This window comes from Thamnophis elegans, chromosome 9 (genome assembly GCF_009769535.1).
Source record: "Thamnophis elegans isolate rThaEle1 chromosome 9, rThaEle1.pri, whole genome shotgun sequence".
NCBI lineage: Eukaryota > Metazoa > Chordata > Lepidosauria > Squamata > Colubridae > Thamnophis > Thamnophis elegans.
This window is the reverse complement of record NC_045549.1, coordinates 64976558-65002897: the sequence shown is the minus strand read 5'-3', so window position 1 is coordinate 65002897 and position 26340 is coordinate 64976558. Positions and strand designations below refer to the sequence as shown.

Below are 26340 nucleotides of genomic sequence, written 5' to 3'. Positions count from 1 at the left end.
TAAGTCCAATTATCTCCTTTGTCTCTGTAATTGCTGCCGGCACTTATCTGTCCATCTCTGCCGGGCGTCCAGGACCAATTCCCTCTGCACCTCCTCACTGCTCAAAGGCCTGGCATCTTCACCACTGCTCCAGGGCCTGACGTCAGAAACACACTCCCTTTGGCTTTCACTGTTGCTCCATGCCTCAGGCACCTCCTGGTGGCCAACCAGCCTCTCTGGGCCCTGCTCGGAGTCTGAACCCTGTCCAGGGTCCTCCACGTCTTCCAGAGCCGACTCATAGGGTCCCTCGCTATCGGAGTCTGTCGGCAGCTCCAACGGCTCCTGCTGGGCCACAACAGGTACTTGATGCTAAACCTCTAGTTACCAATCAGTATTTGACTGACCTATAACTTGAATTCCTAATGAAGTGCAAGACACTAATTAGAAAGCTATTAATTTTCACAATAAATAAGTTTCTTGAAATGTCTTTGAATATTAGTAGTTGAAGTTGGTAGTTATGTTGTTGGTTTGAGCTCCGAGCTTGGCGATTTGGTTGCAAACATTTCATCCCTATCGGAGGAGACATCGTCAGTGCGTTTTGAGTTGTGCTTGTCTGGAGGAGTACTGGCCTTTAAAAACCTTTCTGAGTCCTGGTCTGGTTTTAGATTCTGAATGCAGCATTTAAAGACCAACAGCCATGCTGCAAATAAAGTTTCAATTCGACAGATCACAAAAAATCGGACCACATCACACACAGCCAATCAAATCAACACCAAACCAGACCATGATATCATCAGAAGACATCTGAACAACAACAACAACACTAATTTACTTTACACAGATGATACTTAAAACCAGGGACTATGTCTCAGCCAATCACACAACCTGAAATCAGACCAGGACTCAGAGAGGTATGTATTTAAAAGCCTGACAAGCACAATCCAAAGGGCACTGAAGATGTCTCCCCGAATGGGGACGAAACGTTTGCAACCAAATCGCAAATCTCGGAGATCAAACCAAGAATATAAACAAGTTTCTGATGCCAATGTCAATCTTACTTTTCTCTTACAATTAGTAACTTTGCCAAATACACAAGATTTATAAAAAGTAAAATAAAGAAAACTTTCAGTTTACAATATATTATTTTAAAGCTATGAAATACTTTACCAATTGATTCTTAATTTATACAATTAAGTAGAAGCAGCATGCAGTAGTTATCTTCAAAATAGGGGATACTGGTCCCTTAGAAACTATATTTGCAATAGACAAGCTTAGTTAACATTTTGGTTGTTATGTCTCTGATTATTTTCAGGATGACTTGACATTTTACTTGTCATTTAGAGTCTAAAATCAGTATGTTAAAACTTATGAAAAATATAGAACAGCAGATGGCATGGATTATTTCACTGTTTCTCTATGAACTGTCTCAGAACAGGAATGCTTTTCATGTGGGGGCAGAGAAAGAGGGACGGAGAAGAGAAATTTCATTTCTAAATGCTTTGGAATATTCAAATAATGTTCTTGAAATACTTTATACAGGCAGTCTTCGACTTATAACAATTAGTGACTGTTCAAAGTTACAATGGCACTTAAAAAAGTAAGGTATGACCATTTTTCACTCTTATGAGTGTTGCAAAAGCCCCAGTTTTGTATAGTAGTTAAAGCCCCAAGCTAAACACTGAGAGACCCTGAGTTCTAGTTCACAAAGTTAACTGAGTGATCTCAGGCCGGTTGCTTCCTCTCAGCCCTAGGAAGGAGGCAAGAGCAAACCACTTTCCAAAACGTTTGCCAAAAAAGAAAGTTGCAGAGAGTTGTCCAGGCACACAACAGGAGTAAACATATGCAAGTGTGTGCATATTTACACACAAAGAGAGAATGCATTTAATTCAATTCAACTTGGACAGCACTTGACTTCAACTGATTCTGGGTAATTCACAATTAGTAACATTAAAAAGCATTACAAACTAAAAACAAGATAGCATTTGGCCACGGTATACAAATGGGAAACAATAGCAGCACGCACAGCAAAAGGACTCTATCAGAGGTGGGTTGCTACTGGTTCGGACTGGTTCGGCTGAGTAGTTAGTAACTCGGTCTGTCATGGCCCCAAATCAGTTCTCTTGGCGACACCCTAGCACCGCCATCTTGTTTTTTACTTCTGTGCATGTGCAGAAGCTTTTTTTTTAGTACTGTGCGTGCACATGCATGAAGCATGCAAATCGGCAGTAGCAGCAAGCAGAACCCACCCCTGAAGTCTATAAATCTCACCCCAAAGCTGGGAGAACAACCAGGTTTTCAAGGCTCTATGGAACATCAAATGGTGGGCGCCTCACAATTTTCGGTGATCCCATTCTAAAGACCAAGTACCATTACAGAGAAAGCCTGTTTCCTGGTTGGTTTCTATAAATGACTAGATGGCATTGTTTAATTGAAAATACCAGAAATATGCCAACTCTGCTGGCTTGTGTTTGTCAGATAGAATTTAGGGCAGACATGATTCCCCCAAGTAATCTGGCCCAACATGTATAGCTATATGAGTAATAACCAGAACTTTGAATTGCCACTGGAAGCACTTTGGCAACCCATGCAATTCACACAGCCTATGAATTTTGGACAAGTTAAGCCTTCTCAGTGGATTTCAAGGAAAGTAACACATTGTTATAATCAAATCTTGAGGTGAGAAGGTAATGCGTGACTGTCCTCCCAGTTCAGGAAATGGTTTCAACTGGTACACCAGATAGAGCTGGAGCTGTGAGTCAGGCATGAAATCCTCTTATTTTCCACTACCGGTTTCGGTAGTGGGAGCATGTGCGCAGAAGGTCAGTGATGATGTATGGGTGGGTGGGTGGAGCCTTGCATCATCGCCACTACCAGTTTGCCTGAACCAGTGTGAACCGGCAGAATACACCTCTGTTGTGAATCCAAGAGGACCCCCCAGATTGTGCCCCAAGTCTTGAGTGGGGAATTGCTACCCCATAAAAGCTATGAAGGAGAAATCCTTGAATCGGGGGAGGGAAGGGGGGCTAATATCCACCAATAATCAGTCTAGGTGAGACTGAGTCAAGGTTGTTACTTACTTATCCAGATTCACTAAAAGAAAATAAAGAATTTAAACTGAAGGATGAGGATATACTTAAGTTGTTTGGAAATAGTACTTACTGTAAGCTTTCCTTTTTGGCATTCCATCTGAGTTTGTTATAGTTAGGTTTGATTGCTGGATTATTTGTTCCTGTATCTTGATAGCAGTTTTTAATACGCCTGATTCATTTATACATTTTTTTAAAAAAAATCTAAATTCTTTAAAGAAGCAGCCAGAGGAATGCAAACCAATTATGGCAATGTAGGCCAGTTATCGCTAACCAATGTTATTGAATAAAGCAATGCAATTAACAATCCTGTCTTTGAGATTTTATCTGCTTTGCCATTATCAGTTCTTGGGTCCTGCTCACTACCTAAGATGATTTAATTATCCTGTTGCTAAAACTCATTAAATTCCTTAATTAAAGGTTACAAAAATTCTCAGCCAATTAAACAACAACTAATGAGCACCCAGTTGTATTGCATTATTTTTTAACCCCAATATAGTTTGATGGTGTCAGATTTAAGCTGGAGAGAAGATAATATTTAATCTATTTCATAAATAAAACGCAGTTCTCCAATTGGAAAATGCACACAGGTCACAAGATTTCCATTAGATATTTCACAATATTTTAAACTCGGTTTCCTATCCGAGTAACTTGAGGAAAGAAGCAAACCTCTAGCAGATCACAATATGGGTGTATTTACCTAGGCTTCCTTCAAAAGCATGAAGCAAAGTCTTGATCCTGGCAAAACCTCTTTTATTTATATGACTGTGAATTCTTTTCATTCACAGTCAACAAGGCTTGGCAAACAGTCTTTCAGAGGAATAGTTATCAACACGAACCCTATCTCGCTCAGAGAGCTGCCAGATAACTAGATTCCAAATGCAGGGCAAGGCAACACTTGGCACAGAGTCTCTTATAGTCACCAACAGAACTTTCCACTCTTGAAACAACTGAAAGAATGAATTGTTTCCTGCAAAAGCCCACTCCCCATTTGCTCCTCCTCCTATGGGAGGGGTCAATCACTTCCAAGGTGTGGCTTCATTCCCAAGTCGACCCTGCTTTCTTAGTTGTTCTTGTCTTTTGGCAGCTCTGCGCATGCACACACTGGGTATAGGCTCCAGCTGTTCCTCTGGCTCACTGCTGTCTAGCTCCCTCTCTGCCTCTGATGCAGAGCCATTGTCTGAGCTTCCCACAGCCCCCAGGACTGGCCCATGTTTCTTCCAACCTCCACAAGGTCTGACTCTGCTGGCCGCTGGCGGGCCACAACAATGTGTGGTGTGCTGACTTCGGTTTTGTGAACCCAGGCCCAGTCCTTATTTTTGTAAAGCCTTTCCTCTCTCACAGTCAACCAAATATTTTTGAACTACCCACAAGCAGGATATGGAGACATATTCCTTGCTGGATGTTTTTATCCTACAACTGCCAATTGGATGCATGCAAGTTCCAACCTAGAACCAGTTTTTCTGTGATTTTCTATGGCTGCAAAGTATATGACGTGAAGATAAAGGCAGAACTATTCCTAGGGTATACTAAAAAGCAAAGACATCACTGCCAACAAAAGTGTGTATAGCCAAGGCTATGGTTTTTCCATTTGCAATGTATGGCTGTGAAAGTTGGACCATAAGCAAGGCTGAGCGCCACAGAATTGAGGGCTTTGAACTATGGTGCTGGAGAAGACTCCTGTGAGTCCCTTGGGCTGCAAGATGATCAAACCGGTCAGTCATAGAGGAGATCAACCCTGACTGCTCTTTAGAAGGCCAGATCCTGAAGAGGAAACTCAAATACTTTGGCCACCTAATGAGAAGGAAGGACTCACTGGAGAAGAGCCTCATGCTGGGAAAGATTGAGAGCAAATGAAGAAGGGGACGACAGAGAATGAGATGGCTGGATGGAGTCACCGAAGCAGTCAGCATGAGCTTAAATGGACTCCAGAGGATGGTAGAGGACAGGAAGGCCTGGAGGAATGTTGTCCATGGGGTTGCGATGGGTTAGACATGACTTCGCAATTAACAACAACAACATTCTTATGGGTCTATCTGATGGAATCAGTGCATTCACAAAATGGACAATGACATGACTGTTTCAGTTACATACTCAGCTCAGCTGCATCACTGATAAAGCAATTTGTCTGACGATCCCTTAAGCTTATAATCATATGTTTAAAATATTGAATAGGAAAACAGAGTTATTCATTAGTGGTTTAATACCATTACAATTACTACAATTGTAATGGTACTAAAACACTAATGTACGATACCTTTTGGAATATAAGTTATCACTCTTTTCCCTTCACATATATTATTTGAAATAGACAGAATTTTATTGTTAGCATGATCACCTCAACTGCAGTACAGATGGACCTCGACTTACAAGAGTTTATTTAGTGACAATGGCACTTATGACTGTGTTCACACTTATGAGCTTTGCAGCATCCCCATGGTGACATAATCAAAATTCAGCTGCTTGGCAAGCGGTTTATACTTATGACAGTTGCAGTGTCCTGGGATCATGTGATCAGCTTTTGCAAACCTCTGACAAGCAGAGTCAATGGGAAAGCCAGATTCACTTAACAACCATGTTACTAACTTAACAAATGCAATGATTCACTTAACAACTGTGGCAAGAAAAGTCGAAACTCACAAATGTTTCACTTAAGCAACATGAATTTTGTGCTCAACTGTGGTCGTAACTCAATGACTATTTGGATATCACATTCCTGGCTGGCCTACCTAATGAGATTGAAATCATTCTGGAAACCACGCAGTAAATCATGACTATCAACATGCACATTTACCTAGTCGAAATCTGTAAAGAAATGCAATGGACATATTCAAAACACAATTCCAAGGCATTCCCTGAACATATCATATTTGACGAGATGTGCCTGTATCAGAGGTGGCATTCAGCCAGGGGTGGGTTTCTTGCCCCGTTCCAATTGGTTCGGTTGGAACGGGGCCGGTGGCGTCCTCGTGCACACGCACGGTGCACGCATGCGTACTAGCTGCTCCTGGAGGATCGCGCAGGCGCTGTATGCGTCCTGCGCATGCGTAGAAGCGCAGAACTCATCAAAACTGGGTAAGGACCACGGGCGGGCGGGCGCGCCCTTCGCCGTTCCCGGAAGTTACTTACTTCCAGGTTCGCCGACCAACCAGTTCACAGGGACCGCAGCGAACCGGTTGAAACCCACCCCTGCATTCAGCTGGTTCTCTCCGGTTTGGGCGAACTGGTAGCAGTGGCTGCGGGAGACTCTGCCCACCTGCCCCGATGTAATGCGTGAGCACTATGCATGCACGGAAGGTGGTGCGCTTGTGCAGATGCACACGCTCACAGTTGCGAACCGGTAGGAAAGTAAGTGAATCTTACCCCTGGCCTGTATGTATGTACTCCTGCATATGAAATATATAAAACACCTGCCTTATTTGTCTTCTTTGCCCTAGAGGTATTTCACCCTGCCCAAAGTATTGCCTTCCAGTTTTACTGCAGCCTGGAAGGTGATGGAAACTGTAATCCAACCTGTCTCACAAAGGTGTCAGTTTGTGAAAAGGTACTTTAGTCCTAAGAGTTAATCATCCTGAAGTTATATCCCTTCCAGTTATTAATTTAACTGTCTCTCTGTGCTAGGTTAACCATGAATCTTTTCTGCATTACCCATGCCTGGCTGGGCACAGTTCCTTTTATCAAGAAACAATGTGATCAGACTCTGTACGTCAAGAAGGGCAATATTCTGACATTTTGCTAAGGTCTGAAAATGTCTATAACCAGCACTGGGTCTGCCAGCAGCTTCAGATGTCACACTGAGATAAATAAGCTTCAAATCAAGAGCCAGCGTATGTTTCTCCTTCCTGATTTCTGTGCACAAAAACACGGGACTTGGTTTTATTACCAGCTTCAAATTCAGCTCCTGCTTAACTTTTGAATCCTAACAGCTTTTTCGTTTGCTTGTACAATTACTTTACACAACGCGATGCAGTTTGCCGTAGTAATATATGCCATCGATTTCTACTCCCCATCTCTCAGTTAGTTCATTGTGCACCAAATAATCTTAAATGGAAATTGATGTTCAATGATGCAGCAATGCTACCCTAAATGATATAATGTATATCATTCTAAAGGAATTTCCATAAGGACATCCTTGTGTAAAGACTCTCATTTTCCGCCTTTAATTCATTGTATCATTTGAAACTGGGCAAAGGCCCTATGCCTGTTTAGTAGTAGCTATAATTCCAGGGTTCCCAAGTTTCAAATATTCTGTTTCAAGGAGGCTGTTAGCCATTTAAGAATTATTACCAGATTTAGCAAAGATTCCTTCTGAATAAAGTTTAATGCTGCTCCATTTACTTTTAGCTTGTTTTGTCCCTGCCAGCTCCAAATGGTTTCCAAACATCAGTTCATCGCGTTCCCATAGTGTAGAGTGGAAGCTGGGTTGCGGAAGAGCTAAATCAGGTAAAGCTCAAGGCCCAGCGTCTGGATCTGGCCCATGGGGGCCACCCTGGAAACAGCAAAAGACTGACCCGCGGTGCTTCTGCTAGAGAAAAAAAGGTCCTAAGCTCCATTTTCATTGGCAGAGGATTGCAGGAGGCCATGGCAGCTGAAAACAGAGCTCGGGTGCCTATTTTCACTGGCAAAGCGCTTGGGCTGCCACAGGTGCCCCTGTCAGGAGTGACGTCAAGCTGGCCATGCCCTCCCGCCCCCCGAACACACCCTGATGTGCCCTCAATGAAATCGAGTTTGACACCCCTGAGCTAAATAGTAACTTCTGATCAGTGGTGGGTTTCAAAATTTTTTGGAAGCTCTTCTGTAGGTGTGGCCTGCTTTCCGGGTCCACTGGTAGAACCTCTTCTAACTGGTTCGGTAGATTTGACGAACCGGTTCTACCGAACTGGTGTGAACTGGTAGGAACCCACCTCTGCTTCTGAGGGCGAGTAAGTCCTTCCTCTCACTTCATCATATTTGTCATTGTTAATCTATTTTTAATGTTTTATTGATATTATGGTATTTTTTAATTGTTGTCAGCTCTCTACAGCTATTAAGAGTTGAGCAATACCAGAGTTTAAAAAATAATAAGATTTGAAAATCAAAATTGACACATTAGAGCATAAACCGGTTGCGGTGGTCCCAATAGTTATCAGCACACTGGGTGCCAAACCCAAATGTCTTGCGCAGTAGAATGGTACCTTGTGGTCAATTGGTTCTGGGAGGTGCAATGTGTAACAAAAATGATGAGTAACAAACAATTTTTTCCCCATAGAGAATAATGTAGTGAGTCACAAGGCAGCTGACACCAACAAATTCTAGCTTATGCATTGAGTACAAAGAAACAATGAGTACTAGAACAAAGTTTTCTCATAAAAATGCACTGAGTACCAACTTCGGTGAATTTCAAAGCAGTTGAGTACCAAGGTACCATTGTGTTCTGACCCCCTCCTCTGTCCAGTAACGAAAGCCGAGACAAGCGTAAAATGGAATGTCCTTTAATAACAAGACCAGAATCTTGGTGGCTGAAAGCCAAATAAACAAATAGATAAGGACTTTGGCAGCAAGTCCGACAAACCTTGGCAGCAATGCAAACAAACTCTGACAGCAATCCAGCCTGCCAAGTTCGTTTCTCTTTAGTCCAAGCGTTGACTTCTGCAAGAAGGGCGTGGCACAAGCAGTCTCTTTTATAGTCTGGAGAGGAGCTTAATGACCATCAGCTGAGTGTAATTACCTCCTGTAATTACGTAGTTGTTCTTGATGCAAAGTAGCCCTTTGACGGCGTGCATCCCGGAACAACTCACTGTTGGTTTCTGGATCACTCTCTCTTGTCTCCTCCCCACTGATCCAAGGCTCAGGCGCCACCTGGTGGCCAACCAGTCTCTCTGCGCCCTGCTCAGAGTCGGAACCCTCTCCAGGGTCCCCCACATCCTCCAGGGCCGAGTCATATGGCCCCTCGCTGTCGGAGTCTGGTGGCAGCTCCAACGGCTCCTGCCGGGCCACAACACCATTGTATTTGAAATCTGCACACTGACCAAATGTCCATCTATCAATTGCAAAAGGCCACACTGCTTGGAGCTACACATGCACTACTCTAATACATTATGACATTCTGTGTTCTTGGGAAGACCTCAATGTGTATGAAGGGCAACAGCAGCTAAAGAACAGGCATATTGTTATGAATAGATTACAATAATGAATAGATGCTAAATCTAAATATTTGGCTGACTGTGCAATGAATCAGAATAGTAAAAACAACAGGTAAAGTGGGTGCAATATAGTAATACACACATTAGTTTCAATCTCAAAACAATGGAGCACCACTTGAACATTACTGGCATTGACAAAAATCACCATCAGTCAATTGCAGAAGGCAAGTTAACTTGGAACAGCTTGCATCCTATGACATAACCATCAAACAACAACACCTCCCTATTGCAGTTCCTTGGGAAGGACTTAGTAGGTGACTAAAAATGCCAAATCCAGTCTAACCATCTGGCTGACTACACAACGAACCGTAATACTAAGAACTGTGCCTGACCAACCAGGCAGGACTACTGGAAGAAAAGTTGCTTACCTGGTACAAATGTACTGAAAACAAAGAATAATGGTTTCTGTAACAAATCAAATCCAATAAGAAAAATAAATGTAAAAAGAATGCACTAGTTCTTGCAAAAATAACACCCTGCAAAGGGCAAAAAAAATCAAAAGCCTTCCCAGAAGTAGCTCAGACAGGAGATACAAGCAGGTGAAATTGGCAGTAGAGGAAACCAACAATTAAATTGTTTTCATTCCCAAACCAGGCACCCTCTCCTCTGCCTTCTCTTCAAGAAGAACCAAGTCCTTTAACTGCAAAGCAAGAAGTTGTCAAATGAAGAATAACTGAGCATTTAGAGCAGCACAAAAACAACACAATAAGATTGCCTGCATTGATGCTTGTAAAAGAAATAAAAATAAAAAAGACAAAGAAACAATAATGAAAGCTATCAATCATGTAATATCAAAAATGCCAACTTACTGCAAGAAACAAGCCAGCTGTACAGCTACAATTAAAATATAATAGAAGCAGAGGTGGGTTCCTACCAGTTCGCACCTATTCGGTAGAACTGGTTCGTCAAATCTACCGAACGGGTTAGAAGAGGTTCCACCAGTGGACCCGGAAAGCAAGCCACACCTACAGAAGAGGTTCCAAAAAAATTTAAAACCCACCACTGGTCCTTGGATATGATTATTCTACACTATCATGCTCATATTTATAAAACTCAGTGCTTCTGTGAAAGGTAAGGATGACTACTGCGTTTGTGGTGCAATCAGAACATTGTGTGTGTTGAAGTTGTTTTAACGCAAACCAAAGATGCCTTTAAAAAAAACAAGTTTACATCATATTCTTATGCATGTCAGTGCTGTGTGTGAGGCAATTTAAGGTGGTTCTGATAAGTGTCGTCAGCATCTTCATATCCGGTCACATGGGTATCAAGCCACTCCCATCCAGTCACATGGGCATCAAGCCACTCCCACAAAGGAGGCCACACCCACAGAGTAAGTTCGAACAATTTTTGAAACCTACCACTGAATAGAAGATAATAGAAGATAACAAACATTGGGGGGGGGGGAGGCCAAACATCACTAAATTGGTTGGAAAATCAGATCAGCATGTCAAGATCAGATCCAAGAAAGCTAGAAGAAGTGAAACAAAAGTAGCTGAAGAAAAAGAAGACAAAAGAATACCCTGATGTCAGCTTGCATTTTAATGTTCGATGTTGAAATCTACAAAAGGCATTCTAAACAAAAACAAAAAAAGAAATATCACCTTTGGTCTAGAGACAAGGAAGATCAAGCAAGCACTGGAAATAATGAAATAGTAAATAATGGGGTGAAATGCTCCCGGTTCAGACCGGTTCACCCAAAAAATGCTATTGGTTCAGCCGAACCAGTATTTCCGAGGATCAGCTGTGACATTAGCTAGAATCGTTGGGTTTCCTGCTTTCTAGTTAATCTAAATTGCGTTGCGCAGCACATTCACCCCTCGCTGTGCTACTTACCTTTGCGGATTTGGAAAGCTTCAAAATGTTCCTTTTTTAGCGCTGTGTTGGCGTGCCTCAGGCATGCCTGTGCACGCAAAGTGCATGCTAGGTAGCAGACTCACTGAACTGGTAGCAGACTTCAGAGGATTTTACCGCTGGTCATAGCCAAGAAAATCAGCAGGTATGGAACTTGAATTCCACATTTTAAGTAGAATTTCCAATTTAAGTCAAATTAGAAACGTTTCCATCAACCCATCAACAGAAATATTGCAATGGACTTGCCAACAATTGACAAAGATGAAATAGTGCAGTTCTATTTTGCAAGCATATCCATAATGTGTTTTCAAAGTGTCAAATGTGTCTGCCAGTTTTTTTAAAAAAAAGTTAGGAATCAGTCTTCTATCCTATAGGTATATTAGAACTTCAAGTTATGGAATTCCAAGCTTCAGGAAGTTACAATAAGTTGGGAGATTTCTTTGCTTAGATGTATCACTGAACTTTAGAAGGCGTAGGATGGCTTGCCAGTTGGGTTGGAAATAAAGTCAGAGGATAGAACTGAGAACAAAGTCTTGGGATTATTTTGTATCTAACCTGCTGCCCAAGCCATAAAACACTTGAAGTTTCCATTTCTTTTTATAGTTCAGTGCATCATTAGAAAAGCAACTACAACTACCACGGCAGCAATAAAATCCTATTACTTGAGAAGTACTGGTTTATTTTCTATACTGAAACAAGATGCAACCAAAAAAAAATAGCTTAAAAATTTATGTCTTGCCATTTTTAATTTTGGTTTTCCTCCTCCAGCGCCTCAAAGAAATAAAGCCAGCTAAATTTCTTGTATCGTTTTCAATGTAAACATATATACCAGTGGTGGGATTCAAATAATTTAACAACCGGTGAGTTTCAAATAATTTCTCTGCCCTACTGACCAGCTGGGGAGGAGGGGTTCGGTAGTCATGTAGGCGTAGCCTAGGCGTAGCCAAATCAATGTCACTCAGGTCGATGGGTGCTTCACCTTAGCTGTTACAATGTAATAAGGGTTAACCGGAGAGGCAGTTTCTGTAAGCAGGGCAATAAAGATTAGGCTAGAAACAACACCAGAATGTTTCCTTCCTGCCTTCCCTACAGGATTAGCCCTGTAAAGTGGGAAAAAACAAAATAAGATTTCTTCCAACAACCGGTTCTCTGAACTGCTTAGAAAGTTAACAACCGGTTCTCCCGGATAGGAGAAGAGAGGGTGCCCACTGATACATACTACATGAACTGTTGCGTCCGCCCGGACGCAGCCGACAGATGCAGCCGGAGCGTGAAGAAGATGATCCGATTGGCTGTGGCGCGGCTGCCGGCTGGCGGGAGAAATGCCACCACCCGATTGGTTCCCCGCCTGACAGCTGTCAGTATAAATAGCTGTCAGGCGGGCAATGTTCTGTTCTCCTCCCGTTCTTGTTAGCTTTTCTAGTTGAATAAAAGTTTACGTTGAAGAACCCTCTCCTGCGTCTGTCTGAATTTAAAATGAACTAAAGGACATTTCCACTTTCCAAGCTGTATTTCTTGAATGAAAAAGAACTAAGTTCCCTCGATTGTCAGAAACCGGTGCTGCCATAAGAACTGCTATTTTGTGGTTTAAGGCTACAGTAGTGATGGTTGCATACAACACTATACATATTGCAATGGTTTGTTAGATTTTAGCTTAGCTGGGTGTTTTATAAACCCAGCATTTGAATCACGTGGTTTCTTGCATTGTGTACTGTGCAGATATAACCATATAACAATTACAATATATTCCATACATTATGATTACACAAGCATAGTTTACTGCAATATGTGAACCCAGTCAATACATATAGGTGGTCCTCACTTACCATTTAGTGACCGTTCAAAGTTACAACAGTACTAAAAAAAATCACATAACCATTTTCATACTTATGACTGTTGCAGCATCCACATGGTCACACGATCAAAATTCACATGCTTGTTAATTTGACGACAAAGTTTTCAAGGGAGGATTTACAGTCACAGACCTTATTTGGCTTGGAGAGCTGCCAGGCCGATATCTGCAAACTCGGCAAGGAGTCTTGGAGAGTCCACGAACCAATGAAACGGACTAGTTGTCTCCTGCAAACTCCACTCCCCTTTTGCTCCTCTTTTATTTCCTCTGGGAGGGGCCATTCAGCATCCACCTGTGGCCTTACTCCGAAGTACGACCCCTGTTCTTTAGCTGTTCTCTTTGTCTGGCAAACTCTGTGCATGCGCACACTGGGAACAGGCTCCAGCTGTTCATCTGCCTCACTGATGTCTGACTCTGAAGGCAGCTGATAACCGGCATACGGCTCTGGCCTCCCGTCTGCTTCCGACACAGAGCCCTCATCAGGGCCTTCCCCAGACTCCAGGACTGGCCCATGTTCCTCCCATGTTCCGCTGGGACAAGTAACAAGAGCTCACTCCGCTATGCGGTGCTAGGGAATCGAACTGCCCACCTTTCTGATCGACAAGCTCAGCGCCTTAGCCAATAAGCCACTGTGTCCCTCTGGGGTTGTGGTTATTGATTAGGATACAATAATTGCCTGGAAAATGAAATATAGGATCCCAGCAGGAAGAAAAAGACACACCTTTTTATTCCTAGTTCTCTTGAACTTAAAGCACTGCTGAATCAGAGACTTCGGTATGCAATCTGATTCATACTGACTGACACATTTGGTCCATTACTGCATTCAAAGATCACAGATTGCTCTAGCTGTGCAGTGCTAAAGCCCTGAGGCTCCACAGTCTCAACGTTAAAGTTGGCAACTGTTACACAGTGCTTATTTATTTTTTACCATGCCCTTAACTAAGGTACTTCGAACAGTATTTTTCTGGTAGGTCCACTGATGCATGTCTACAATTCTGTACCTTATTCTAAATTTCTAAATTCTAAAAAAGTTGTTTTACAAAAACATTTCTCTTACATGGATAGCTTTATTTTTAATTCCAAGGGGTAAAAGAAAATTGCTATATATTCTATCATCACAGTACATATCATCCCTATATAATTCTACGGTGAAATTCTAACAATAAGGAAGGCGTTGCTTGCAGTTAAATCAAGGAAAATAAATACCATAGGAATACTATTGAAACCATGTATAGCTCATTTGGTGCACTTTTGCTTCCCGATGTATTTGATTTTTATTTTTATTTCTTAAATTTGGGAAAAGTAATCTGGCCATATAAATTTTTAGGGTCTTTAAAGAGTCCCACTGTTGGGGGAGTGTGAAATAAAAGGCACGTCATTGAGCTAATTCAATTTGTAGTAAGTAGTTCTTTTTCTAAACATACAAGGCTAACATTTTGAGTAAACACATGTTCATGTTGTGTACATACGCTTCCATGTAACCTCAATATTCCACTAAATAAAAACAACAACAACAACGATAATGCAATCCCGTATCAACCATCAGTACCAATCAATGGTATTTGTGACACATTTTTAAATAGTCAGTTGACTGAGTTTCATGTTTAATGAATAAAAGAGATAATAATTTTACAAAACACATCAATAAATTGCAGCTTCCTGCAATAACACCAGCGGAACTCCAAAAAACTGTGCTACTCGTAATATCATATATTTTAAGAAGGTCCTTGGTTGATACCTAGGATGCTGGCAGCAACCCGTATTAACCATTAGCACCAGTCAATGGTATTTGTGATGCATTTTTGAATGTCCCGTTGACGGAGTTTCATGTTTAATGAATAAAGTATATAATAATAATATACTGCTTTATAGTGCTTTACAGCCCTCTAAGCGGTTTAGAGTCAGCGTATTGCTCTGTATCTCTATATCTCTATGCCTGCCTGCCTGCCTGCCTGCCTGCCTGCCTGCCTACCTATCTATCTACCAGTCAATCATAACTCTGGTTTTCAATAGCAATAGCAATAGCAGTTAGTTTGAGTTTTATTGAGCTTGTATGCCGCCCTACTCCCAGGAGACTCAGGGAGGCTAACAATAAAAAGGGAAGGGGGGGTACAAAATAAAAACAACAGTTAAAAAATTTCAGCAACAGTCATAACATAGGATGGGGCTGGATAATTCAACAGCCCCAGGCCTGCTGGAACAGCCAGGTCTTAGTTGCTTTGCGGAAGGCCGGAAGGGTAGTAAGGGTCTGGATCTCAACAGGGAGATCGTTCCATAGGGCCGGAGCAGCCACAGAGAAGGCCCTCCCCTGGGGGGTTGCCAGCCGAATTGGCCGGCAGATGGAATCCAGAGGAGGCCTAGTCTGTGGGATCTAATAGGTCTTTGGGAGGTGACTGGCAGGAGGCGGTCTCTCAGGTAGTTAGACTTATATACCGCTTCATAGGGCTTTCAGCCCTCTCTAAGTGGTTTACAAAGTCAGCATATTGCCCCCAACAGCCTGGGTCCTCATTTTACCCACCTCGGAAGGATGGAAGGCTGAGTCAACCTTGAGCCGGTGAGATTTGAACCGCCGAACTGCAGATAGCAGTCAGCTGAAGTAGCCTGCAATACTGCACTCTACCCACTGCGCCACCTCGGCTCATAGTGTTGCTTCTCCCTGAGGTAAGTATTTAGGGTCAGAGTCTCCAAGTTTATGGATTGCCTTGGCTGCATTGAGTAAAGAAGAATGGTTTTGGGCCACCCTTAAAATATATAATCTAGGGAATGTATATAAATCACATGTTAAAAGTTTATGATCTTGTGGGGCTGCATTATTAGCTGTCCAGAAACTCGTGTGGTCTGTATATCACAGGTTAGACATGCCTGGTTTAGAGCAGTGGTGAAATTCATTTTTTTTTACTACCGTCTCTGTGGGCGTGGCTTGGTGGGCACGGTGTGGCTTGGTAGGCGTGGCTTGGTGGGCATGGCAGGGAAAGGATACTGCAAAATCTCCATTTCCACCCCACTCTGGGGACAGCCAGAGATGGCATTTGCCGGTTCTCCGAACTACTCAAAATCTCCGTTACTTGTTCTCCAGAACCTGTCAGAACCTGTTGGATTTCACCCCTGGTTTAGGGGCTTCTGAACCGATCAGTTCTAAAAGCTGAAAGTACTTTGCCTGTCAAACACACATGTTTCTTATTTATTCCAACATCCAGTTTTGGGATTTACATGTCCATTTACACAAGTTATATGCCAGCCTGACCTTCACATGACCTTCAACAGTTGATCTTGCCAAACTGAAACTTGCTAAGTAAGACAATGGGCACCTTAAACATTAAAAACAGAGGATAATTAAAAAATCCCAATGGGATATCATTTCAATTTTCTTAAGATACTACATTCTTGACCTTAGAGTTGCTCTAGGTAGACAAATTTCAGAGTCCAATTAAAGCGTGAGGCTGTAAAATGTGAACTCATTAACAAATCTGATTATGCCTGTCAAGGCTCAAAAAAGAATTATGAGTAATTCTTAAAGTACATCATGAAAAAGAACAAGGGATATGCAGCTTCCCACTAGGTGGGTTGCATATTGTGTTAATAGGAATAAGGATTAGATTAATTTAAAGAGACATAGATTATCTCTCCAGTTCTACAGTGTGTTTTCTCCTGAATGTGGTAGGGAGTTAATAGCAATAGCAGTTAGACTTATATACCACTTCATAGGGCTTTCAGCCCTCTCTAAGCGGTTTACAGAGTCAGCATATTGCCCCCAACAACAATCCGGATCCTCATTTTACCCACCTCGGAAAGATGGAAGGCTGAGTCAACCCTGAGCCGGTGAGATTTGAACAGCTGAACTGCAGAACTGCAGTCAGCTGAAGTAGCCTGCAGTGCTGCATTTAACCACTGCGTCACCTCAGCTCAGGAGTGGGCTTCAAACGTTTTAGCAAGGGGTTCTCTGCTCAGTTGCTGGGTGGGTGTGGCCTAGTTGGCCTCCTGCACCACAGCATGGGGGGGGGCATTTTGTCCTCCCCAGACTCCAGAGGCTTTCTTTGAGCCTCCGGAAGGGCAAAATGGCCTCCTTGGCCCCTGGAGGCTGGAAACAGGCCCGTTTCCACACCATGCCCACCAAGCAATACCCATTTTTTGCCATCCCCAAGCCTCTGTACATGCCCCGCACTCACGTGCATCCAGAAAGGGCTGCGTGGGGACTCCTGGGAGGGGAGGGGCGAGGTGGACAGGGCCATCCAGGAGTAGGGTACTCCGAACTGCACAGAATCTTAGCTAGAGGCTCTCCTGAGCCCCTGCGAACCCCCAGCAGCCCACTCCTGAAATAACTGCATGGTTTTCACACCATTTTGGTTTTGCTGCCACTTTAATTTATTTAATATTCATATTTAATATTCATGCATCCTCTAAATAGGAAAAAAATAGCTCCACCATAGCCTTCTCCTGATGCTCATGTTGAATCACAAAGAAAAAAAAAAGTAAATATACAAGCAAGTGGACAAATTGCTACTGTAAAATATAGAGCTGAATTTATTCTCTTTCATTTACAAATTGTTCGAATATAGTCATTGCCAGGAAATCTAAATTTATAATCCGAGCAACAGTGAGACAGACGCACCCTTTGGTTTCTGATTTTTGTATTACTGAAGAATTTGAAGCTCTTGAAGCTCTTGATATCAATTCTGATTCAGGTATCCTTAGTTCCTTTAATACAGTCAGAATTCACAGCTCCCTGGTTAAGTGTGTACAAAATCCAAATCCTTATTTCCACAGTGCTAATATTAGAGTAAAGCAGATATAAAGTGAGATTTGGACATTAAGTGTGAAACCTACTGGGTCAGGCTGGACAGCCTCTTAGAGCCCCTTTACTTCTATATTAAAGCCACATAGGCAGAGTTGCAAAAGACACAGGAAGCCAGTGACTGACCACAAGATGTCTCTATGTCAAAAGACTATGTCGAAAGGCAATGCAATGCTAAGCCTCTTAGAGCCTATGCAATGGACAGCCTCTTAGAGCCCTTTTACTTCTATATTAAAGCCATATAGGCAGAATTGCAGCTTGCAAAAGAACAGGAAGCCAGTGCCTAACCACAAGATGTCAAAAGTCCTAGGTTCAATTAAAGTTCGTTAATGACACCTACTCCATAAACAAAAGGAGAAGTAAGACCCCATCTCCTTATAGGGCTTTCTCCTCAAGGTAACCACTAAGAAATGTGTTAAGAATTTCCGTGTTGCAATGCTTTTGAGAATGTATAAGAACGCATGCATCGATAATAAAGGTTGTTCAGAACTTGCAATGCTAAGCCATGGGCTAGCTTTCTGAACCTGGCTGCCAAATAAACTTTTCCTGTATCCTGAGAAGTCTAAAGTCTGTCATTTTCTGCAACAAGAGGTGACAGCTCTTCACCATTGACTTTTACTTCAACATTTCATTAATGGAATTTGCGCAAAAATTTTTGGGAGGGGAGAGGATTTTTCCTCTAACACATACAGTACCTGTAATTACAGAAAAACCACTCACTGTTCTCAGCACATGGCCATACAATATGCAAATATTTTATGCAAATCAATATTTTAGCAAATATTGATTTGCTAAAAATGTAAGAAGATTCATGCTGGATCAAATCATCATTCTATTGTTTCTACAGCGGCCAATTAGATGTCTATATGAGACTTCTAAGCAGGACATGATTGAAATAACAACTTCCCAATGGTATTCCTTAGCAACTTCACATTTGAATGGATGATGATTCTGCCACTGAAAGATCATAATTAACTATCATTGATCTTTCATGAACTGGCCTATAGAGAGAAATGAAAAGAGATTCAACATGCAAAGCCTTCTCTGTTACAGACTATTTTCATGTCTGATTTCTGATATACAGGTAGAACGAAATGCAGTATCTAGTAACATGGTATTAATATAGTGTACAAATATGTCTTTAAATTCCAGATGATTTGCACAACATTGCCTCACTTAGTGTCATTGTGCTACTGAGAACAACTTCTTCCTCATTCATAGTAATAAAGACTCATTGCATCTCACATTGCTAACATCTCTAAAAGAACACATTGTCTTTTAAAATATTTTTCCTGCTCTACTTTTTCAACATTCCATGGTGTAAAATAAGATTTGCTGAACTTGTTTCTACAGTAGTGTTCAAAAATGACCTTAAAGTCAGAATTTCATATTCATTTTTTGAAAATTCTTGAAAGTGCACTTTGTCAGATTCTCTCCCCAACTTTTATACTGTTGCAGAAAATGACAGGCGTTAGATTTCTCAGGATACAGGAAAAGTTTATTTGGCAGCCAGGTTCAGAAAGCTAGCCCATGGCTTAGCATTGCAAGTTCTGAAAAACCTTAATTATCGAAGCACGCGTTCTTATACATTCTCAAAAGCATTGCAACACGGAAATACTTAACACATTTCTTAGTGGTTACCTTGAGGAGAAAACCTTATAAGGAGATGGGGTCTTACTTCTCCTTTTGTTTATGGAGTACGTGTCATTAACGAACTTTAATTTAACCTTGGACTTTTGACATCTTGTGGTTAGGCACTGGCTTCCTGTTCTTTTGCAAGCTGCAATTCTGCCTATATGGCTTTAATATAGAAGTAAAAGGGCTCTAAGAGGCTGTCCAGCCTGACCCAGTAGGTTTCACACTTAATGTCCAAATCTCACTTTACATCTCCTTTAATACCTTTCTAGGTTCCAACACTAGTTTTAAATGAATTGGTTATTTTATAACTAAGTTTACAATGCAAATTAAGTCACAAACAGTATGATTTAGTTTATAAAATCATAATATGACTTATTTGCTTTTGGCTTAGTAATTGCGATATGAACCACATCATAGTGGCTTACACATATTGTGTGAAACCAAGCCATTACAGTTTAAATAATAAACCAAGGAATTAACTATAGTTTTATATCATTTGAGAGTCAAATCTACAGGTATTGACCTGGTGAAAATGATGGTATACTAACTGATTCCAATATAGCTCAATGCTATCCAGATGGGCACTTTAACGCCACACATGATACTTGGTTGGAAGAAGTTACATCATGAAAGAAAAAATAAAATTTATTATTTTATAACAACTTCATTTTCCTGTTTTGTATAACCTGGTTAACATCTTGTTTGTTCGGATATAAAACTACGATTCCATTTTAATTTAAGGGTAATCCAAGTTCCAAGACCGGAGTTCCATCCGCCGGTCAATGTCGACTGGCAACCACGTGGAGGAGAGCCTTCTTGGTGGCAGCTCTGACCCTATGGAACGATCTCCCCGTGGAGATTCGTACCCTCACCACCCTCCAGACCTTCCGCACAGCCCTTAAAAACTGGCTTTCCTGTCAGGCCTGGGGCTAAAGATTGCAACCCGCCTGAATGGTATGAATGTTGTGTTTTAATGATGTATTGTTCTATATGTTAAAAGTTTGTCCCCCCCCCCCTTTTTAAGTTGTAAGCCGCCCTGAGTCCCCCCAGGGAAAAGGGCGGCATATAAATAAACTTAAATACAAATACAAATACAAAATACAAGTTTGCTTTAATTAACAATTGTCATTCTTTTCAATCAACGAGTGACAGCATGAAAATTGATTGTTATACCTTTATAAATTTCTGTATTTATTTTTTTATAAATAAAACAGTAATTTAACAGTCAGCAACTTTCACTGGCAGTATTTGGGCTTGCATTTAGACAATTGAATTATTTTTTCATTAAAAGCAAAGGCTGTTATTTCTCATGTCATGTTCAAAATTGGAAGCTATTTTTCTATTCATCTTCCTTTTAATATAAATTGTTTAAATGCAATACTTTCTGCTCTAGTTCAAAAAGTCACTGATCCTTAAATGTTTTTCATATCAGACTCAGGCCATGTAGCAAAATGGATTTTTTTTTTCCAATGAAGGACTTTTAGTTTAAACTGAATATTGAAGAATGAAAATTATTGCTATCTGAGTCTTGTTAAGTCACCATGTCTCTGCATCAGGGTGGGTTTCAACCGGTTCACGGCGGTCCCTGCGAACGGTTGGTCGGTGAACCCGGAAGTAAGTAACTTCCAGGAACGGCGAAGGGCGCACTTGCCCGCCCGCGGTCCTTACCCGGTTTTGACGAGTTCTGCGCTTCCACGCATGCGCAGGACGCATACAGCGCCTGTGCGATCCTCCAGGAGCAGCTGGAGCATCGCACAGACGCTAGTATGCATGTGTGCACCGCGCGCGTGCATGAGGACGCCACCGGCCCCGTTCCAACTGAACCGGTTGGAACGGGGCGAGAAACCCACCCCTGCTCTGCATAGAATTTAATGTATGGCTATCAGCCACTTTCTTCCCACAAGTCCCTTTGGTGATATAATAGAAAAACCAGTCCTCACGAGAAATGCTCTGCATTCATGGGGAACTTTTATGTATATGCTAAGATTTTCATTTCAACTAGAAATTTGATAATGCTGCAGGTAGAACATTATATGGAAGGCATATTACAGCCAAGGGCAACTAAACGTTTTCTAATAATATAGCATGAGTTAAAAAGGGGAAGGATGCTTCACCTCTGCTCCCTGTATTGAATTCTACATGAGAAAATATAGTTTGGAAGGGCTATAGGATTTGCAGGCTTAGTTATTTGTTCTTCCTAAGGATCTGTAAACAAAAGAACTTTTAAAAAGACAAAAATACTGTAATTTGTATGAAAATATGCATTGTGAAAAGCACTACCTATGAGAGTTTCAAATACCGTTATTGATATTAAAAGAATACTATTCAGTCACATTTTTTTTGCATGTTGGGGGGCCAGATAAATTACTAAAAAAAATATTAAGCATCAAAATTCTATTTCAAATTTACCACGAATTATATTGTTTGTAATTGACTGATATACTGTTTCATAATCAGGCCTTTGGCTACTAATTGCAAATTTTAAAAAATTCAATGATTAAGCTAAGGAATATCAAGAATTATGTTTTAATTTCATATCCCTAGTCTTCTATTCTCAATTTCTGATGCGCCAAACCCAATAATTAAAGTGATAAATTCCAAAGTGATTTTAGATTAAATTGAAGATTTATAGGTTATTCCTTAGCCATCTGTTTCATGATTGAATTTTTTCTTAATGAAACAAGAGAACTAAAGTGCAGAAAAATAACTTTCTTTAAAGGTTACACCTACTCATATAAATCCAGATTTTAACTGAAACACAACATACGGCATATTAATATTTCATCTGTCTGCATGAATTGGAAGGAGAGAAGGAAGCTGAAAAGCTGTGCTAAACCAATTGTTAGCTTATTGAGGATGATGATTACAGAGAAAATCCATGCACTGTAGTTTCTGAGCCATCCAGAATAGTTCCTAGAAAGTTAAGAGATTTGTTGATTTTCAAAATGCCTTACAAACTTAATCTGAGGTAGTCCAGGTAGTCTGAACCATAACTCTACGAGCCAAGACTAACTTGTCTACAGCAATAGGTTCATTTAGATCAGTTTGCCCTTTGAAGAATATTAATAAAATGTCAGAATATGGAAGCTTTCCATATAGGGAAAGCAAGTTGAACATAATCAAAACAAAAAAACTATAAAGCAACTTTTCTGAAGACCACATTTGAATTTAGTGCAAGTAAGAACCAGAACTGAGAACAGATAATGCAAGATGCTTATAGCCAATAACTTAAAATATCTGCTGTAATGAAAAAATAAATATGTCCTCCTTACTTACAGTATGCCATGCCTTATCTTGTCTAAATTACAACTTTCCATGAAAAAAATATTTTGCACATACTCTTGTAGAGCCAGTTTGGTCTAGTGGTTAAGGCACCAGGCTAGAAACTAGGAGATTAAGAGTTCTAGTCCCACAGTGGTGGGATTCAGCCAGTTCGCACCTATTCGGGAGAACCGGTTGTTAACTTTCTAAGCAGTTCAGAGAAGCGGATGTTGGAAGAAATCTCCTTTTGTTTTTTTCCACTTTACAGGGCTGATCCTGTAAGGAAGGCAGGAAGGAAACATTCTAGTGTTGTTTCTAGCCTAATCTTTATTGAGCTGCTTACAGAAACTGCCTCTCCTGTTAACCCTTATTACATTGTAACAACTAAGGCGAAGCGTCCATCGACCTGAGTGACCTTGAGTTGGCCAAGCCCACCCAGTCTCATGACCACCGAGCCCCACCTACCCACATAGTCATTAGGGCAGAGAACCGGTTGTTCAATTATTTGAATCCCACCACTGTAGTCCCACATTAGGCATGAAAGTCTGACCTTGAGCCAGTCACTCTCTCAAAGTTCACCTCACCTCACAGGATTGTTGTGGGGAAAATAGGAGGAGGAAGGTATGCTGGATATATTTGCCACCTTGAACTATTTGTAAAAATAATAAAGGTGGGATAAAAATAAAATAAAATAAATTCGCTAATTTGTCATATACAAACTTTTGTTTCTCCAATAATTAAACTTAATGATTTAATTGAACTTAAAGAAGAAATTTTCCTCCTCTGCTCTAAAGTATTACAGCATGCGAAAAGGTTCCCTGCATGATTCCGTTTGCCATGTAATCTACAGCTTAAGAAAATAAACTCTGGTGCCTTCAACCTGGTTGCTATACTTAACAGATCTCAGAAACAGTAGGAGTGATTATCATCAAATCTAGGTTACCAGGAGTGAAATGCTACTGTTTTCGCCGGAACCAGTAGTAAAAAAAATAAAATAAAAAAATGCTACCAGTTTGAGCAAACCGGTAGTTCCGACAACCAGCTGTACGACAATCAGCTGTGCTATGCGATTTAGATATCGTGCAGAACAGCTGATCGTTCATCTGAACCAGTAGCATTTTTTACTACCGGTGTGGGCGAACTGGTAGTTCTGATGATCAGCCCCTGTGCTTTGCACACATGCACGCATGAAGCAAACTGGTAGCAGATTTCAGAGCATTTCACCCCTGTGTGTTACTGAAAAAGCTTGGATATACTTCAAACCTCTCTTCAACGGCATGCTATAAATCATATCAGCAACCTTAGAGAGGGCAAAAATTATGCAAATACGATCCACCAGCCCATTTTATTGAAAGCCATACATGTTTTCATTGCACGTAGAACTCTAACTACACAAAATGGAAAACAGCCCATGGAATCTACTGCTCTATAATCTTATCTTCTGTACATGACAGAGGTTTTTTTAAAATCCAGTATATCCTAACAACATAAAATTTAAGGTACAGATATTAATTAATGTCACAACATCTCACAAATAGAAAAAAATAGCAGGAAGATTAATCATTCTGGAAAAAAAAAGCTAATGTAATTTATATTGGGCAAGAGTAGCCTATAAAAGCCAAGTTAGAGCCGAGGTGGCGCAGTGGTTAGGGTGCAGTACTGCAGGCCACTTCAGCTGACTGTTATCTGCAGTTCAGCGGTTCTAATCTCACCGGCTCAAGGTTGACTCAGCCTTCCATCCTTCCGAGGTGGGTGAAATGAGGACCCAGACTGTGGGGGCAATTTGCTGACTCTGTAAACCGCTACGAGTGGGCTGAAAGCCCTATGAAGCGGTATATAAGTCTAACTGCTATTGCTATTGCTAAATTCCCACAAAGGCCAGCCAAAATGCTATGGCTTTAGCTCTACTAAATTAAAGGATTCAAACGATGTTAAAAACAAACAATGGCTTAATTAAAATACTGATTTTATTTCAAATGAATATATTGAACACAGCGGAGTTGACTTTCTATTTAAATAAAACTTTATAGAAGTTTTGCATTAAAAAAATAAATATTTGGACAACACCACCATATCATAGGAGACTTTCTGGCATACCATACCTGAACATCACTGGCTTTCATTCTTGTTTCCTCTTTTCCAACAAAGATGTCATCAATATCTACAAGTATGTATCTATCCAGGGACAATGGAAGTCTCTTCCCAGTCAAAAATGAGAGAGCATCAATAAAGATGAGTTTGTGCAGCCAGAAGTTCAAATTGTTACCAAAAAGAACACGCTGAATTCCATCATGAAGACCCAAGTCATGAATAACTGTGGCATGTAGAACATTTTTAATAGCAGCCAGAGGGAGGTTTTCAGGTACTCTTACTTTTGCAAATACAACAGGTTGGTAAGCTGAATGATTTATATGGAAAACTGTCCAGTCACTTCCAGGCAAAGGCCCTTTATCAAGCTTGGATGGTTTTGTTAGATGGAGCAAAGGAGAATGAGGATTGATGCAACAGTCTTTTATACCTACATTGCCATGAATCTGGAAAGGAACACCTTTTAACTTAAAAGTCTGCAAAGTATTATCATTGCTTTTTTGAAACCCAATCATTCCTACACTGAATTCCCCACAGTATTTATCTAGAAGGCCCCGATTCCAGGAATCCATATTCACATATTTAGAAATATTTTCATATATTATTAGAAGATACTTGCCTTTATTTTTATTTATCAGTACAGGAAGGTCACCTTTACCAGAAGCAATCTCTATGTGATATTGAAACCTGCTGGATTCTAATATCATGACTATATCTTGACCAAGTAGAGAATACTGACTTTCCACAAATACAAGCACAACAGGGTCAGTCCTTAGTGGTTCACTGGGCTTAATCATCTTCCATGGAGATAGCAGCATTGGAAGGTCCCCACATTCAACCTCTGAAGAAAGTTCAGAAGCTTCATTTTCTTGCTTGTAGCCATTGTATAAATAATATGCTGAAATAACAATGCTGACCATACAAAATGTAGCTAGTAATATTACTGTTCGTTGAAAATGTCTATGAAGTTTCACAATAAAAGTCATGTTGTAAGTCAGGCCAAGATGCTTTCCAGTTCTGACTGCATTGAGATTATAAAGAGTTTCAGAATTTATTCCAATTCAATTCTAGTAATTTATGTCACCATTGCAGCCTGTGTATCTCTGTCTTCAGTACAATCCAGAGTCAATATATTCTGGAAAGGAAAAACAAAGAGTTAAGTGACTTTTTTCCCCCACTTTTAACCAATTGATCACAATAATCTTAATACATTGTTACTATCTAACAATGGAATTAAATTTGAAGTGAGAGCTGAATTAAAATGGTCTTCTTGTCCAAAATTTCCTATAAAACAGCCTGGTTCATCCTATATGGATCAATTCCCATGATCTGCACACTATATCGTAATTTATCAAACAACTTCATCTTCATTAGATGCAAGTAATTAACAGAACTTTTTTTTCCCCAAACCAAATACCATTATTTACTGTTTGGTATGTAAGTTATCTTTTGGCATAATACTTAATTTAATCATTTAATCATCCTGAAATTTATCATTGCCCAACATAATAAAATTCAGAAAAAAACAAATCATATATATATATATATATATATATATATATATATATATATATATATATATATATTTAAAGTAATTATTAAAACATTAAA

At 40.6% G+C, this 26340-nt stretch overlaps 1 protein-coding gene across 2 annotated transcripts in view; it reads right to left on the bottom strand.

The window, feature by feature from the left end:
• The window catches only part of LOC116513413 (bifunctional heparan sulfate N-deacetylase/N-sulfotransferase 3), a 75085-nt gene extending 49370 nt beyond the window's left edge, over positions 1-25715 (bottom strand). For both annotated transcript variants that reach the window (XM_032224479.1, XM_032224480.1), the window contains exon 1: positions 24744-25715. In XM_032224479.1, coding sequence (XP_032080370.1) covers positions 24744-25715 — 972 coding nt within the window. The remainder of the gene's footprint in view (positions 1-24743) is intronic.
• Between the last annotated feature and the right edge of the window lie 625 nt (positions 25716-26340).